This window comes from Acartia tonsa, chromosome 10, assembly GCF_053477335.1.
Source record: "Acartia tonsa isolate MP-2025a chromosome 10, ASM5347733v1, whole genome shotgun sequence".
NCBI lineage: Eukaryota > Metazoa > Arthropoda > Copepoda > Calanoida > Acartiidae > Acartia > Acartia tonsa.
Window position 1 is genome coordinate 47,725,683 of NC_137269.1, and position 19,382 is coordinate 47,745,064.

Here is a 19,382-nt window from a genome sequence, read left to right on the forward strand (position 1 = left end):
GAAAATCATACCCAGTTTCAAAGTCACTTCTGGGGTATTAGCAATTCAATAAAAGAAAAAAATGCGTCTGATCTATTTAACTATACTTTGCTTAAATGTTGTTTTTAAAGTTACAGGTAAATTATTTCCAGTAAGGCTTCAAAACCAATTAACATATTCTTGGTTAGAACCAATTCTGAGTCATGCTGAAAAATAATGTATAGTATTGTATTACAGATAGTTTGCTACGTATTATAAAATAAAAATAAAAATCATATTATTTATACCAGTTTTGTTAGCCTCAAGGGGCCGAAGTCCTAGGCTAAAACTGGTATTAATCTTTAAATTTAATTTTTCTGTATACCAACCGCGGAAAGCTGTTTATAACTATTTTTTCGCTAACCTGCAACATCTCGACCTAGAGCTAAAGCGTAGCCGCTATAAAGTAACGACTGCTCCACATGCTTACAGTGACATACGGAACCAGATTTTTTCTTCTGTAGACGGAGCTAGTGTATAAATATTATTTATTTCTGATGCTGAGCCCCCCACCCCACATAAAAAAACATACATGACAGCTCCAAGTTGATTATAAAAAGAAATCTCCACAAAAAATCTGAATTCTATCTTAAACAGCATAGTAAATCACATAAACCCTATAAAAAATTTATGTATTTTCAAAGACACACAGAAAACTGTCCCGAATTTTTATTAATTTTGAGGAACAAGACTTCAGTGACGTCATATTTTTCTTTCCCGAAAAAGGGAAGGGGGGAAGAAAATCTCTTCAAAAGAGATGGGGAAAACCCCCTTTTCTCCCATCTCTTTTTTCTTCCTCCCTTCCCTTTTTTTTCTTTCCCCCTTCCTTTTTTCGGGAAAGAAAAATATGATGAACTGGAGTCTTGTTCCTCAAAATTAATACAAATTCGGGACAGTTTTCTGTGTGTCATTTTCAAATCATATGAAAAGGTCCAAGTTAATTTTCCCTTGAGGCTAGGCACCAAGCCGCTAGTACTTATAAAGAAAAAGATCAGAGGCTATAAAAGGATTAAATCAAAATTTCTACTGCTAAATTGCCAGGCAAAATATATATATTATTAGTTGGATCTTACACCAAATTTTCATGTTGATTATTAATGTGAAACTCGTAACGGGCTAAAATAACGATTCCTCCCTTCCTCCCATCCTACTGCGTTCCATGTTAGCAACTAAAATTGACGATAATTTTTCCTTGTCGTAATATCCACTTATATATTAAATCCATTATAGGCAATGATTCAAGCGTGATGGATGATCAGATGGATGGATTCGACAGTTGGCTCTTTGGTGCAACTGACGAAGATTATCAGGTTTGAATCATGAAATACAACATAGATTTAATTTAAGAAGTCTGGCTCAATTTAGAAGCTTTTTATAGTGCCTAGAAAAAATGACGTCAAAGGAACATTAATAGGCCAATACACAGACTAAATTACCAATGTCAGGCCAGTATACATTTTAATTGGGCAAGGGTAGGCAAGTATGACATATTTTTTTACAGGCACTATAAAAAGCATCCTTAATTTGTCAAAAAAGAATAGTTGCTTACCACAAAGTGCTTGTCCACCCTATCTTTGAAATTAAAATGGGTGGGGGGGGGGGGGGGGGGGAGAGGATTTTTTTATTTTTCAAACCCCTGCAGAGTGTTTACCTGCGGTGCCCTAACGTAACCTGATCTAAATTAATAATCAAAACAGAAAAAAACTTTCTTTCCCCCACATTTTCAATTTATTTTCAACAATTGGTTGGGGATGGGGACTTATTTGTGGCAAATAATAGATTTTTTTACAGCCAATATATGTAAAACATGCATTATATGTATATATAGTTAAAGTCGTCATAGTGAGGGAGAGTATGTTTTATAGAACACGCTCTGCGTGTTATAAATCAAAATATTTTAGACAGCTTATACCAACAACGACACTAATTCTAAAAAAAATCACGGAACCTATACGTGATTTTCATCGTTGGGGGGCAACACATACTAAAATTGACGGCCTTTCCGTCTGCCCCCCAAATATTAAATATTATTTTAGATTTATTTCGCTTGTTGGCGTTACCTAATTACTGTATTTTAGATTGAAGAAACTGTATTGGAGGAGGACAACAGTGATAAAACAGAGGAATCAATAAACGATTTCCTAAAGGTTTAGTAATTTCTACTAAGCATTATTTCTTAGAGAGAGAGAGGGGACAATGGGCTGTTTATTACACAAGTCCCCAAAGTTTTATTATGTTTTCTTATATGTTGGCTTACAATTTTGAGGACTTAAGTGAATTTTGATTGGTTGATTCATTAAGTTGAGTGTTTCAAAGTTTCAACCACTAATTTTAATCTAGAGAAGGGGTAATTTTGTGTATCATCATTGGGGATGTACATTAATTTATCGGCCATTGTCTTATCCCTTAAGATCCCTTATTATTTTTACACAAAAGATTTATGTTATCTATATGACATCAATAAAAAAACGGTCTTTGCTGGAATATTTTGTCGCGGATCTTTCGACATAATTAAATTTGTTTTTAAAAATTATTGGCGGCTACGCCCCAAAAGCAATCGAGGGATGCTTAAGGGAAGAGGAGGCGGTACATTGATCTTCCACTTTCAAATTTAGTTTTAAAAAGAAAAAGTAGAAAAATTAGTTAGGATTGTAGTTGGGTATTCTTTTCTAGGAGTTATTTTTAAAAGTTATAGACCTTCCTTGGATCTATAGGAATCTTTACTGTAAAGGAGAACCAAATCAGTTTAGGCTTGGCTAGATCTTGAGCTACAAACAGACACTCAGATAGACATACTGCTACTTTTATATATGGATACATTGCTTTAAATAAAAGTGGTCGCTACTGACACACTAGCGATATTAGGTTCCAATAGTAGAGTAAAACAAAGAGGGGGAAAAGGTTAAATAACTGTATGTCCCCTTCCTGAGCACCCTGTGCCGAAATTCAATTGGGTATTGGAAATCAACCAATGGTGTGGTGCGTATTAACACAGCCAGGTAGCAAAAACTATTGGTAGCAGACGAATAAGGTCATTGGAAAAGGAAGAGAGGTAGTTATCTGTATATACATCTATATTTTATATCTGTTATCGTAATACTACTAGAGTAACAGGACGTCTGTATGAATCATGTATGTCCGCTAAAATCTCGTAAACGGCTAGCCACATCTATAAAAGTTTTCCCTTGGACCAGGAAAGGTTTTGGATGGGAGGATGCGACACCACCCCTTTCATCCCCAACCCCTAGAGGCTAGGGACAGGGTTGACGCAACTTTATATTTGTTTTAGACAGAAGAACAGACAAACAGTCAAACTGATGAAATCAGCTTAAAGGTATGATATGTCATGACACTCAAATTTCACAACCATAAATTTACGTTCGTAGCTCATATCGTTAATTTTGACATGTTATATTTGTTCTATCGAATTCAAACAAGTCCTGAAAATGTAATGTCTTTAAAATGTATACTGTATTTAAGCAAATTTACATACAATATTGTTATACCTATAAATTTATATTCTGCTTATCAATTTAATACTCTACTGACACTAACTAAGTGTTAATGTACAATTGTTTTAGAGCTTCGCTTATAGAATATTGTCATGCTTGTTATATGATTAACAAGCGGCTGCGCCCAAGCATCTAATCATTCTTGTTTTACAATAGGATTTAAATGAAAAAATAAAGAAATTGCAAAGAGATCAAAATACGTGTCAGGTTAAACAAATATTCTTTTTATTTTCATATTTTTAAAAGCAAAGCTTTTTATATAATTAGAGTTGGCCCGTCTGTCCAACGTTAGAATTGTCTTATCGATTTCAATTAAACCTTTGTTTGATAAATGTTTGTCCTTCTCAATTCCTTTAATAATTGAATAAGTTTACTCGTCATTTTTGAAAGTCTTATTTATTTACTTACTACATTTTAGATCTTATCGTAAATTTTAAAAAAATTCAAAATTTAAATTTAACAACTTGTTTATTGATTGATTGAGAAGATTAAGACAGAAATATCCAAAATAGAATTAACTTTAGGCAAAGTTGACAAGACTAGAAGCAAAGATTGAAGATATGAAAGAAAATTATGATGAAAGACTTACAGCTTTAGAAGAAGGTAAATTGTTATAACGCTATGCTTAAAGTTCTAAATTTTGGTCAGCCTTTTATGATTCAAAAGACAACACGGTACAATAATTTCAAAGTTAAACAGTATCCTTAATTTAAGCAATTTTGCAACATATTACACTTTTTTTGTTTATATTTATTTATAATCTATACTATTCTGCATATTAAGTTCTAACACTCTACAATTTTTAATATTCGTTTGTCCTCGCTTTTATGGATGTTGATATCATTGTTACATTTAATTTACTATTTAGAAAACTAGCGGCTATGCCCCTAGAGGCCTCTAGGGACAAGTAAAATTGTTTGTTTTTCAATCTAGTTTAAAATCAGCTATTTACCAAAAATATTTTTCTCGTCGATAGATGGTGTTTGTTATGTTTTTAGCTAATTGCAAAAATGTCCGCAGGGAGGCGTTTTTTTATTTCTATTAATTTTTGTCTATTTTTTGGGAAGGGTGATGGTACCCTCCCTCAAAATAGTTATAAACCTTCCTTGGACCTATGAGAACCTACCCTGTTAAGGAGAACCCGGTCAGTTAAGCGGTTAGCGAGGTCCATCGTTACAAACAAACAAACAGAAAGACATACAGACAGACGGACATTGTTCTACTTTGTTTTATAGATAAGAATATCCTGATTTTTATTTTAATCTAGCATCAACTACAACAGAACCAAGTTTGTATTCACTGACAACTGCTTCCAGTGGTGCATCAACTGTATCTCCATTGTCAAGTAAGTCATCTTCAAAGCTGTCAAATTTGATAGTTATTGGCTGTGATATTTGGTATCGTCCTCTTATGAATTCCCCCCCCCCCCCCCATCTGCAAAGTGATAACAATGGCAGCAGCGCTGGGCCCACTGGTCTCTGCTCCCTAGCCTGACTAGCCGCGGGCACTCGGCCCCTTAGCCATATAACCTAACCTAAAAAATGTAAAACAAGGGGGGGGGGGGAGTAAAAAAATTTTCAAATTTGGAAAAAAAGAGGATAACGCCTGATATTTTATGATAAAACTAGCGGCTGCTCCCCTAGCATCTAGGGGCTCTATATTCGAAGGGATAAGGAAACGCAGAAAAATAGCATAAAACCATACATACCCAGATTTATTTATAAAAATAAAATTGCCTAAAACCATCTTAGGGCCTTAAGAGGTTTCACTGTAAAGGAGAACCATAGCAGTTCAACGGTTAGCGAGATCTTTTGCTACAGACATAAAAGCTTACTACTTTTTTTATATAATAGGATAAAGATCCTTCTGATATACCTCTAGATGTGAGAATTAATGTATTAGATCAAGATCCCCAATCAGTAAATTTTAACAATAAGAACATAGTGAAGAAACAATCTTTCCATATCATTTTGGTTAGAACGTGTACATATTTTAGTTAGAAAGAACAGTTTTTTTTCTTCATCTTATTCATATATGATATGTCAACTTTAAATAATTTAATTTCTTAAGATAAAATAGTTTGTAAAATTTTATTGGAAACAAATTTCTTTGATAGTTAGACGGACTATCCTATCTAGGGAAATAAATATATTGGGCGAGGCTTCTGCAAACAGACAACCAACCCCTTTATTCCACGACCTTTGTCAGGAAGTCCTAACTGTCCATGGTAAGGAGTTTTGCCTTTTAAAAAGAAGCTTTACAAAGTGTCTCAAAAAAGCAGTCATGTGACGTCATAAAAATGAGGGATGAGAGGAGAAGTGGGAAAGAAAACCCCTAAAAAGAGATGGATGATCCCTAATTTTTATCTCGTCACATGGCTGATTTTTTAAGACACTTTGTAAATCTTCTTTAAAGAGCCAAGGCTCCTTCAATTCTGGTATTATTATGCGATAGATCATATACAACTGACAACTGAGGTGGATTCTTAAAATAATATTGAGTTCACTTAGTGAGGCAAAATTATTTTTGTGAAAAATCCTCCAAAATCGCAAAAAAATACAATTTAGATAAAATCATAAAAGGGTTATTTATATTATTATAAGATTTTGTTTAATTTTTGTAGATTTTTATGTGATTTTGGAGGATTTTTGCCTCACTAAGTAACCCTAATTTTTAAAAAGAATTCACCTCCTGAACCCTTTTCCACATGCAAAATATGTTAATGCTCTTCTGTCCAACTGTCTCAAAGTCATCCTTGTTAATTAGAGCCTGAGTGTAAGGATTACAAGATTCTAAATGAACACACAAGATCAGTATACTATTCTGCTTCCTTAACAACTCAGGTAAAAATGAATAACTTCTTACCAGGGCTCGGCAAATGCGATGTCTGGCGCTTTAAGCATCAAACTTAAACCTGCCTGGATGCTTTAAAATTGTTCTTGAAAAGATGGCTTGCCATATTTGGGTCAGGTTTAGACTTACAGATGCTTTTTAAATTCGTAAAGGACTTGGCTGTACAATATTCCTAACGCTATTGGTTGATTTTCAAAGACCCAATTAAAAGTAGGTATCGGGTACCCTAGGGGTGGGGATATACAATTTTTTAACCACTTCCCCCTCTATTATTTTACTGTAATAAATAATCCTTCCCCTTAATTTTTAGATTTATTTTTAAAAGGGGGGGCCGGGGTCCTGTTCTAACTAGGCACTTTTAGGGAAAGCACCATATTTGCTAAAAAAGTTACTCACGGCTGTCGTTGACTGCTCAAAATTTATATTTCCAACTTATAAGGACGATGGATTTTGCGACATGTCTCCTCCCTGGGTCTCCTATGGGTCTGTAAGTCCGTCATGGTCAGGACCTGGATGGTACAGGTTCCAACCTCCTGCAGGTATAATATTTTTATACTTGGATTGTACAGGTTCCAACCTCCTGCAGGTATGACATATTTATACCTAGATTGTACAGGTTCCAACCTCCTGCAGGTATAATATTTATACCTAGATTGTACAGATTCGAACCTCCTGCAGGTATAATATTTATACCTAGATTGTACAGGTTCCAACCTCCTAAAGGTATGACATATTTATACCTAGATTGTACAGGTTCCAACCTCCTGCAGGTATGACATATTTATACCTAGATTGTACAGGTTCCAACCTCCTAAAGGTATGACATATTTATACCTAGATTGTACAGGTTCCAACCTCCTAAAGGTATGACATATTTATACCTAGATTGTACAGGTTCCAACCTCCTAAAGGTATGACATATTTATACCTAGATTGTACAGGTTCCAACCTCCTGCAGGTATGACATATTTATACCTAGATTGTACAGGTTCCAACCTCCTGCAGGTATAATATTTATACCTAGATTGTACAGGTTCCAACCTCCTGCAGGTATAATATTTATACCTAGATTGTACAGGTTCCAACCTCCTGCAGGTATAATATTTATACCTAGATTGTACAGATTCGAACCTCCTAAAGGTATGACATATTTATACCTAGATTGTACAGGTTCCAACCTCCTAAAGGTATGACATATTTATACCTAGATTGTACAGGTTCCAACCTCCTAAAGGTATGACATATTTATACCTAGATTGTACAGGTTCCAACCTCCTGCAGGTATAATATTTATACCTAGATTGTACAGGTTCCAACCTCCTGCAGGTATAATATTTATACCTAGATTGTACAGATTCGAACCTCCTGCAGGTATAATATTTATACCTAGATTGTACAGGTTCCAACCTCCTAAAGGTATAATATTTTTATACTTATATTGTACAGGTTCCAACCTCCTGCAGGTATGACATATTTATACCTAGATTGTACAGGTTCCAACCTCCTAAAGGTATGACATATTTATACCTAGATTGTACAGGTTCCAACCTCCTGCAGGTATGACATATTTATACCTAGATTGTACAGGTTCCAACCTCCTAAAGGTATGACATATTTATACCTAGATTGTACAGGTTCCAACCTCCTGCAGGTATAATATTTATACCTAGATTGTACAGGTTCCAACCTCCTGCAGGTATAATATTTATACCTAGATTGTACAGATTCGAACCTCCTGCAGGTATAATATTTATACCTAGATTGTACAGGTTCCAACCTCCTAAAGGTATAATATTTTTATACTTATATTGTACAGGTTCCAACCTCCTGCAGGTATGACATATTTATACCTAGATTGTACAGGTTCCAACCTCCTAAAGGTATGACATATTTATACCTAGATTGTACAGGTTCCAACCTCCTGCAGGTATGACATATTTATACCTAGATTGTACAGGTTCCAACCTCCTAAAGGTATGACATATTTATACCTAGATTGTACAGGTTCCAACCTCCTAAAGGTATGACATATTTATACCTAGATTGTACAGGTTCCAACCTCCTAAAGGTATGACATATTTATACCTAGATTGTACAGGTTCCAACCTCCTAAAGGTATGACATATTTATACCTAGATTGTACAGGTTCCAACCTCCTGCAGGTATAATATTTATACCTAGATTGTACAGGTTCCAACCTCCTGCAGGTATAATATTTATACCTAGATTGTACAGATTCGAACCTCCTGCAGGTATAATATTTATACCTAGATTGTACAGGTTCCAACCTCCTAAAGGTATAATATTTTTATACTTATATTGTACAGGTTCCAACCTCCTGCAGGTATGACATATTTATACCTAGATTGTACAGGTTCCAACCTCCTAAAGGTATGACATATTTATACCTAGATTGTACAGGTTCCAACCTCCTAAAGGTATGACATATTTATACCTAGATTGTACAGGTTCCAACCTCCTAAAGGTATGACATATTTATACCTAGATTGTACAGGTTCCAACCTCCTAAAGGTATGACATATTTATACCTAGATTGTACAGGTTCCAACCTCCTAAAGGTATGACATATTTATACCTAGATTGTACAGGTTCCAACCTCCTAAAGGTATGACATATTTATACCTAGATTGTACAGGTTCCAACCTCCTAAAGGTATGACATATTTATACCTAGATTGTACAGGTTTCAACCTCCTAAAGGTATGACATATTTATACCTAGATTGTACAGGTTCCAACCTCCTGCAGGTATGACATATTTATACCTAGATTGTACAGGTTCCAACCTCCTAAAGGTATGACATATTTATACCTAGATTGTACAGGTTCCAACCTCCTGCAGGTATGACATATTTATACCTAGATTGTACAGGTTCCAACCTCCTAAAGGTATGACATATTTATACCTAGATTGTACAGGTTCCAACCTCCTAAAGGTATGACATATTTATACCTAGATTGTACAGGTTCCAACCTCCTAAAGGTATGACATATTTATACCTAGATTGTACAGGTTCCAACCTCCTAAAGGTATGACATATTTATACCTAGATTGTACAGGTTCCAACCTCCTAAAGGTATGACATATTTATACCTAGATTGTACAGGTTCCAACCTCCTGCAGGTATAATATTTATACCTAGATTGTACAGGTTCCAACCTCCTGCAGGTATAATATTTATACCTAGATTGTACAGATTCGAACCTCCTGCAGGTATAATATTTATACCTAGATTGTACAGGTTCCAACCTCCTAAAGGTATAATATTTTTATACTTATATTGTACAGGTTCCAACCTCCTGCAGGTATGACATATTTATACCTAGATTGTACAGGTTCCAACCTCCTAAAGGTATGACATATTTATACCTAGATTGTACAGGTTCCAACCTCCTAAAGGTATGACATATTTATACCTAGATTGTACAGGTTCCAACCTCCTAAAGGTATGACATATTTATACCTAGATTGTACAGGTTCCAACCTCCTAAAGGTATGACATATTTATACCTAGATTGTACAGGTTCCAACCTCCTAAAGGTATGACATATTTATACCTAGATTGTACAGGTTCCAACCTCCTAAAGGTATGACATATTTATACCTAGATTGTACAGGTTCCAACCTCCTAAAGGTATGACATATTTATACCTAGATTGTACAGGTTCCAACCTCCTGCAGGTATGACATATTTATACCTAGATTGTACAGGTTCCAACCTCCTAAAGGTATGACATATTTATACCTAGATTGTACAGGTTCCAACCTCCTGCAGGTATGACATATTTATACCTAGATTGTACAGGTTCCAACCTCCTAAAGGTATGACATATTTATACCTAGATTGTACAGGTTCCAACCTCCTGCAGGTATGACATATTTATACCTAGATTGTACAGGTTCCAACCTCCTAAAGGTATGACATATTTATACCTAGATTGTACAGGTTCCAACCTCCTAAAGGTATGACATATTTATACCTAGATTGTACAGGTTCCAACCTCCTAAAGGTATGACATATTTATACCTAGATTGTACAGGTTCCAACCTCCTAAAGGTATGACATATTTATACCTAGATTGTACAGGTTCCAACCTCCTGTAGAAAAATTAGCTATTGCAAAACATAAAATTGTCGTATTTTATATTCCATTTGATTTTGCCCAATATTAATTAATTATTGCAAAGAGTCTAAAAATCATGAAGATGCAAAGAGTATGGTAAGTTTTATTTTATTTCTTTATTTAATTTTTATTGTTTTTTATATCTAATTTTAGCTTATTTAACATTTTTTATTAATTCTTTCATTATTTTTTGGTATAATAAGTCTCTTTTATTTGATTATTTGATTAAAATTCGTTGTACATGTGTACAACAAAAACCTGTTCTTAAATGTAAACAAAGAAGTTACTGGCTATATAAGCATAGGTCAGGGCATATTTCTTTAGTGTATTAGATAATTTCAATCACTCAACATCTATTTTTAAGCATTTTAGTTTAATATTTTATCATTTTATTTATTCTTATTTATTGTTTATGGGAACATTTTATTATTTTATCAATATATATCCATGACCTATTGCAGTTCTGTGCATAGTATTTAGTCATGTTTTATTGAGTTTTTTTTATCTATGATTGCAGTTCTTTGCTAATTTCCATAGATTAAGTATTAAAGTTTTATTCCCATATTCAATGTTTTATGTCTAACCAGTATATTTTAGTGATAACAAGTTAACACTGGTGAAAAGTGCCAAGTACAGTTCTTGTTTTATCCCTGGATTAGCCAGCTTAAAAAGTAAGGATAATTATTTGATAATTTTATTAATTTTAAGTTTATTTTATGTTATTTTCATCCATATATAAACTTAATTATTTTAGTTCAACACTGTTCAAATTTAGCTGTGTTAACTGAAGAATTTCCATCTATCATATTATATATTTTATGCTCAATTTGATGTTTCATGTTCATTTTATGTAAATATATGTATTATTTTAAATCTCTCATTAGTTCTTTACTTAGATGTTATCATGCGCATTTTTGTTCTTGATGCTATTTCATTTTAGTCCTGTAGCTATTCCAGAGTCTTACTCTGAATCAAAATTAAGCTGTCCCCTTAATTTTGGTTCTACAACATTGAATTTTTAAGATGTGCTAATGCCATTGAATTTTTAAGCTTGGCTATTGCCAAGGAATTGTGTTAGAATTGTACTGTTGATTTTTTGATAATGGATAAAGCTAGACTACATTTTTGCATCTTGAACCCATTAGCATGGTTGCTTCTTTGTAAAGACATATCTTGAGATTTTATTTTCATATATTTATATATTTATTGAGACTTCAGATTATATATCTAAGCATTATATTTTAGTATTATTATATTATATTAGTATTCAAAATGTCTACTAATGTTTCATCACCAGACTGGTGTTTTTATTTGCATGAGAATGATTGTCTGAATCAGAAAGAAAAAGATCTAGTTAAATTATATTTTACAGACAAATCTCAATTGCTTCGTAGACTTAAAACATTGATTAATATGGTAAATAATTCCACAAGATTCTTAAATCCTGACTTAGTCTTTATGAAATTCAAGTTTAGGGAATCAATTGTGGGAAAATATATAAATACTCTACTGCATTGTTCAAAGCTTACAAGATTTGTTAATGCCCTTAAATACATTGCCCTAGAGACAGAATTAGATGATGAATTTGAATGTCTGTATACAGATATTCAGGTTTTGAAAGATGAGTATTTTGAGTTTACAAAGATATACAGACAATCTAGATATATACAAGAATTTGATTCAGAGATACGAGCAAGCAATCTTGAATCTCATTCCAAAATTCTTGGACAACATTCCTTTCTTAGTAAAAACGCTGTTATTGATATTATTGATTGTACTGTAGATTCTCTTGTCTCAGAAAACAATAGTATAGAGAATAGTACTATTGAGACATCTGAAGGTTATGCTACCAATTATTCTATTCCTACAGACTGTGATGTGTCTTCTGTAGATGAAAAGAATACTTTTTCTGATATTTTATTGATTTCTAAGGAAAATGCTAACTGTGTTGATAATCTATCCAGTATTGTCATTCCTGATCTAAGCACCAAACAGGCTGCTGTAAGTCAACCTGAAGGTGAAATTCAGGATGGTAAGGCTGTTGCTTGTATGGATATGAATGCATATACTAATCTTATTTTTTCTACATTTGAAAATGTAGTTATTGATGAGAGTAATTGTCATGATAGTGATAACACTAATGACATTATTGATGATTCATCGTTGTTTTTACATGTCATTTATGCATCAAAGAAGTTTCAGGTAATTTGTATATCAAACACTTTGAGCTTGATATTCAATCAAATGATTATATTTTTGGATATACCACAGCCTACTGATAAACCACCACCTTAATTTTTATTTAAGGTTCATAGTTGTAGTAGCTAACTAATCAAGTCTGCAAAATTATTATTTATTACTACAAGTCTAAGATAACAATCTCATTGATTAAAACCTATGATTCTAAGCCAGGTTTTAAATCACATATATATGTCTTTATATGGCAAATACCTATAGCATTGATAGAATATTCTTATATGATTTTGAATTTTGTTGGTACTAATTCTAATCTAGATGTTAGCAGTTTAATTATAGATGTATGCACAACAAGATCAGAAATCATGATAAAACATATCATTCAGGATCTCATGATTTATTTAATTTTATTATCTATACCACTTGTTTGGAAACTTGTCAAAGTTTCTGAGATTTACTGTTATTTTCTTAATTTTTGCTTAGTGTCTAAGACCAAATGATTATAAATCTAATGAATTGACATTAGCATGATACTGTTATTAATGTTTATTTGATTACTCAAAATTGATTGAGATTAACAAGGTTAGGATGGTCCTTTATATTTACTTTATGATTATGTATCATAAGTGTAACTTAATCATAGTTCTTTATGATTAAATGGAGCATATGTATTCTGACATGAAAAGTTGTTCTTAACTTGAATTGCTCAAGCTGTTCTTGGCTGACACTTATAGTATATTGTAGAGTAGATTATTATTATAACTTGAAGTATGGCATTTCTGTGCTAAGTATATTTGTTAATCTCAACTTGTTTAAAGAAAATAATTTAAATAACAGATCTATTTAGTCATATGAGTTAAATTAATTTAAATCTTTTAATATAGTTTTTAAATTAGTACTTATATTATCAGCAAGAAGTTTTTTTTTATTTTAGCTAATTAAATTAAATTTTGTTTTCATTTATATTTCATGTTTTGCAACTTTTCCTGGCCGAGTGTTGTAGAAAAATTAGCTATTGCAAAACATAAAATTGTCGTATTTTATATTCCATTTGATTTTGCCCAATATTAATTAATTATTGCAAAGAGTCTAAAAATCATGAAGATGCAAAGAGTATGGTAAGTTTTATTTTATTTCTTTATTTAATTTTTATTGTTTTTTATATCTAATTTTAGCTTATTTAACATTTTTTATTAATTCTTTCATTATTTTTTGGTATAATAAGTCTCTTTTATTTGATTATTTGATTAAAATTCGTTGTACATGTGTACAACAAAAACCTGTTCTTAAATGTAAACAAAGAAGTTACTGGCTATATAAGCATAGGTCAGGGCATATTTCTTTAGTGTATTAGATAATTTCAATCACTCAACATCTATTTTTAAGCATTTTAGTTTAATATTTTATCATTTTATTTATTCTTATTTATTGTTTATGGGAACATTTTATTATTTTATCAATATATATCCATGACCTATTGCAGTTCTGTGCATAGTATTTAGTCATGTTTTATTGAGTTTTTTTTATCTATGATTGCAGTTCTTTGCTAATTTCCATAGATTAAGTATTAAAGTTTTATTCCCATATTCAATGTTTTATGTCTAACCAGTATATTTTAGTGATAACAAGTTAACACTGGTGAAAAGTGCCAAGTACAGTTCTTGTTTTATCCCTGGATTAGCCAGCTTAAAAAGTAAGGATAATTATTTGATAATTTTATTAATTTTAAGTTTATTTTATGTTATTTTCATCCATATATAAACTTAATTATTTTAGTTCAACACTGTTCGAATTTAGCTGTGTTAACTGAAGAATTTCCATCTATCATATTATATATTTTATGCTCAATTTGATGTTTCATGTTCATTTTATGTAAATATATGTATTATTTTAAATCTCTCATTAGTTCTTTACTTAGATGTTATCATGCGCATTTTTGTTCTTGATGCTATTTCATTTTAGTCCTGTAGCTATTCCAGAGTCTTACTCTGAATCAAAATTAAGCTGTCCCCTTAATTTTGGTTCTACAACATATGACATATTTATACCTAGATTGTACAGGTTCCAACCTCCTGCAGGTATGACATATTTATACCTAGATTGTACAGGTTCCAACCTCCTGCAGGTATAATATTTTTATACTTATATTGTACAGGTTCCAACCTCCTGCAGGTATAATATTTTTATACTTATATTGTACAGGTTCCAACCTCCTGCAGGTATGACATATTTATACCTAGATTGTACAGGTTCCAACCTCCTAAAGGTATGACATATTTATACCTAGATTGTACAGGTTCCAACCTCCTAAAGGTATGACATATTTATACCTAGATTTTACAGGTTCCACCCTCCTAAAGGTATGACATATTTATACCTGGATTGTACAGGTTCAACTAAGGTACAAAAAGACAGACAGACATTCTTGTCTTTTGTGAATATTTCTTTTCCTAACTATGATTTAATAACTTTCTCTGCCTATTTATATATTTTTTGTGCTTCACTAATAAAAGATTTTGTATTGCTTAAATTATATTGTATTTAGGAAAAGAGGTAGTTGCACGAAATGCATTTAAACTTGAATTTAGTGAACTGCATATTTTTCCTGTTTAATTGTTTAAACTACATTTGTAGGGCATAAACAGTGTGTTTTTTTTTATGAGAACTTTTTTGAAAGCAATTTTACCCCACTTAAAGTTATCAGAATTCAATAAGTAATGGCTTATTTTCTTCGTTTTTTAATGCAATTAATAGAACAACAAAAAATATTTCAGTTTTTATTTAAAAAGTACAGTAAATTCTAAAATTCAAAACTTAGGTATCAGCATCTAAAAATGGTTTTAGCGCATTTTTCTTATGCTCAAATATTCAACCTTTTGTAAGAATGGCTGATAAACTCTTCAAAGTTGAGATATAGAGCTAAAAATGTATACAGATACTATTAAGGACATTTACTAGAACAAATTAAAGTTTGAAGGTCATATCTTAACCAGGGAGGGAGTACTGGCCTCCCAAAGTCGACTACAGAAAATCCAATTTTTTTCTTGCAAAAGGTAGAAGATTTAGGAATAAGAAAATGCGCTAAAACCCTTTTTAGATGTTGACACCTAAGTTTTGAATTTAAGATTTTACTTTACTTTTAAATAAAAATGAAATATTTTTTTGTTGTTCTATTAATTGCATTAAAAAACGAAGAAAATAAGCCATTAATCATTAAATTCTGAAAACTATAAGTGGGATAAAATTGCTTTCAAAAAAGTTCTCATAAAAAAACACACTGTATTTGAAAGAATTTCAATTTTCTACCATGTAGTTTAAGAAATATCCAGACTTGAAATTCGTATTTTTGTGATATATGCAATTCATATAGCTGGCTTATTTTTCACAAAAACAACATGACGACTAATTTAGTGAGTGATGTCTTATTGTTTGTTATTTATTGTAATACAAAATTATAACTTTTGAAAACAATTAATGATTATCTGTTGCAGGATCAGACCTAGCCAGACGGCCTGTAGGTAGATCCTATTGTGGTACAAGTGCAGCCGGATGGTCAAACTCTAAACTGCCAGAAAACCCAGGTATAGATAAAAATGAGACTAAGCCCAGCTAGGTTCATGTTTTTTTGCCACTAAAATAAATTAATCCATGTATAAAATGTCTGTGTGTATGTTTTACCGCTGGACCGATATGATTCTCCAGTAAAGGTCCTTTGAAGGTTTATAATTACTTTGGGGGAGGGTAAGATAATCCTCCCAAGAGAAATCGTCCTTAGATTTTTCTTTTCTTTCATCATTTAAAATTGAAACTAAGTGGTAGGCTCGACTTCCAAACTTTGAGGGAAAAAGTATTATTTATACTGCAAAGTTCCCTCCCTCCCTTTGCGACAATAATATTTAATGATATAATTATTCTATTCATCTGAGTATGGGAATATGAACCCTGGACTGTTCGTTTGACTGTCTAATTTGTTGAGCAACAGAATGTCTGTCTTTACCAGAGCATCTTGCTAAACGCTGAACCCATATGATTCATCTTTACAGGTCTTGGGAACAGAAATCGCAAGGGATGTTTATGTTTATTTTGGGAGAGGGTACTACCAACCTCCCAAGAGAAATTGCCTCTTGAAAAAAATGCCCTCTATTGATTTCCATTATGTAAAATTGCCATAAGGGTGTAACCGCCAGTATATACATATACTAGAGGCTGCGCCACTAACATCTAGGGGCTCTCTATATTTATAAGGGAGATGGAAGGATAGAAAAATAGCCTAAAACCATACTCTGACTTATTTATTTAAATAAAATAGTCTAAAACCAACTCAGGACCTATAAGAAGCTTCACTATAAAGGAGAACAATATCGCTTCAGCGGTTAATAAGTTCCTTTGATACAGACAAAAATTAAGCTTACTACTTTATTTAATAGGATTGTATAATAGTATATGAAGCAGTCACACTCAAATTTTACTGTTCAGGAGAAACTGTGGACATTAAAATCTGTTTCAACAGCGGAGGTGACACCTGTAAATGGTCCAGAGCCGCCAAAGTTACCAACTGCTTCTCCTATAATGTCTACTATCTGGGAGAAACACCAAATTGTCGTCTTAGATATTGTGGCAGTAATTAAAATATTTATATTTATATTTGGTTAGTCTTTGTAGGCATACCGATTGTATTTTTATGTGATTATTGACAAAGTTAAATTCTTAGGCAGGAAGGGGACATTGGACTATGAATTACACTGGTACCCAAACTTTTACAACCATGTTATCTTATTTCTAAGCTCTTATTGATTGGTTGGCACATACTAATATTAATTAAACTTTTCAAACAATGATTCTTATATACAGTAATTTTGTTTTTCTTCATTGGGGATGTATATCAATTTATCGTTCATTGTCTTATCCCTCAAATCCCTGTTGACATTTCATTAACAAGATTAAAATTTGAAATATTAGAGCATTTTTGTAATTATTACAACTTTTTAGAGTATATTTAAAAAATTACAAATCATATTTACAAATCACATTTATTATATTTATTAAATACTATGTCATAACTGTTAAATGAAAATAAGTTCATAACAAGCAAAAATATGAGTTCTAAAGAAGTTACATTGTATAAAATATAAAATGATAAAATTAAGGGGAAACCCATCTTAAAAATCCACTAACATAAACATATATTCAACAGAAAAATCACATTAAATAGTAATAGGCATCGTATTATTAACAGCTTTCTGCGGTTATAAAAATGTAAAATAATGATATGAAAACCAGTTTTTCAGCCCCGAGATGCCGAAGGCCGGCACAGGCTAAAAAACGGGTTTTGATCAATCATGATTGTACGTTAGACTATAAAAGTTTTAAAGGTTTTTAATCAATATAATAGATTTGAAATCTGCATAAAATTTTAAGGATTTTTTATAAAATTCGTTTTTTATATAATTCTTTATTTAAAGGCGCAAATACGATTTAAGTTAATAAATTTTGACCAATAGGATAGCTGGATTGGAAACTACCTACGCTCTAATTGGTTGAATGATGTACGTCACTTAAGCTTCTCCAATCAGAGCGCAGATAGTTTTCAATCCACCAATCACAGATCTCAAAATTATTTAACTTAATTTGTATTTGCGCCTTTAAATAAAGAATTATATAAAAAACTAATTTTATAAAAAATCCTTAAAATTTTATGCAGATTTCAAATCTATTATATTGATTAAAAATCTTTAAAACTGTTATAGTCTATTGTACGTACATTATTAAAACCATAGAAAACTTGATATACATAATTTTTCAGTATGGCCGAGAACCGGGTCTAATCCAACAGACATGAATCGTTTTGGATGCCATACTGGAAAAAAAAACTTTATAAAACACAATATGCGAACGTGAATAAATATTACAATATAAATCGAGTACATTTATTCTATATCAACAAAGATACATTGCAAGCTTTGTTTCGTTCTACTTTTTCATAAGCTTAATGTTATAAGATATGACTGGGTTATATACCTATCTATCGATAAAATAGCCTGAAACTAACTCAGTTCAAAAACAATCTACCCTTTAAATTGTACACTCATTAATCAGGTTGTTTCTGAGATATTAATGATCACACGGATACTTGGCTCCAACCACTATTTTTTTTATAAGGGTTTTATAGTTGACGTAGCCTCCCCCCCGTAGAAAAAATTAAGATCTTACGCCCTATACGAGGCGTCCTTGTTATGATGATCCCATCGGTACAGTACGGTACAGACATATGTACAAACACTGACACAAAAATCCTGGCTTTCGAATTTTTAATTACACTAGCAGCTGCACCCCTAGAATCAAGGGACTCTGTATTAGAAGAGAAAGAGCAGAAATATAGCCTAAAACCATTTGAAGTTTTCCTTAAAAAGATAATTCAATCGGTTTATCAGTTTTAGAAATCTTAAACAACAGACAACAAACCTTTATATAATTAGGTTTACATGCACCATTATGTAGAAATGCAAAACATATATGTTGTATATGTTTCAAATTTGAAGATTGAAGTACATTATCCTTGTATTTTTGAATATGTGGTGTCGATACTGGTACAGCTTTCTGATTAAACAAAACAATATATTTACAAAGGATAAGCAATTTTTGGGTATAGTCCCTTTCGTG

At 32.1% G+C, this 19,382-nt stretch overlaps 1 protein-coding gene across 3 annotated transcripts; it reads left to right on the top strand.

Moving 5' to 3' along the window:
* Nucleotides 1–17,817, top strand: LOC145330209 (uncharacterized). 3 transcript variants are annotated; one of them, XM_080174814.1, is made up of 11 exons: nucleotides 1–116; nucleotides 1,249–1,328; nucleotides 2,097–2,165; nucleotides 3,308–3,352; nucleotides 3,687–3,737; nucleotides 4,055–4,133; nucleotides 4,798–4,875; nucleotides 6,297–6,373; nucleotides 6,823–6,922; nucleotides 16,214–16,303; nucleotides 17,199–17,817. In XM_080174814.1, the coding sequence occupies exons 1-11, from the start codon at nucleotides 62–64 to the stop codon at nucleotides 17,348–17,350; spliced, it is 876 nt and encodes a 291-aa protein (XP_080030940.1). In that variant the 5' UTR covers nucleotides 1–61; the 3' UTR covers nucleotides 17,351–17,817. The 3 variants fall into 3 exon arrangements, with proteins under 3 accessions (XP_080030940.1, XP_080030942.1, XP_080030941.1); XM_080174816.1 differs by lacking the exon at nucleotides 3,687–3,737; XM_080174815.1 differs by lacking the exon at nucleotides 3,308–3,352.
* The last annotated feature ends 1,565 nt before the right edge of the window (nucleotides 17,818–19,382 follow it).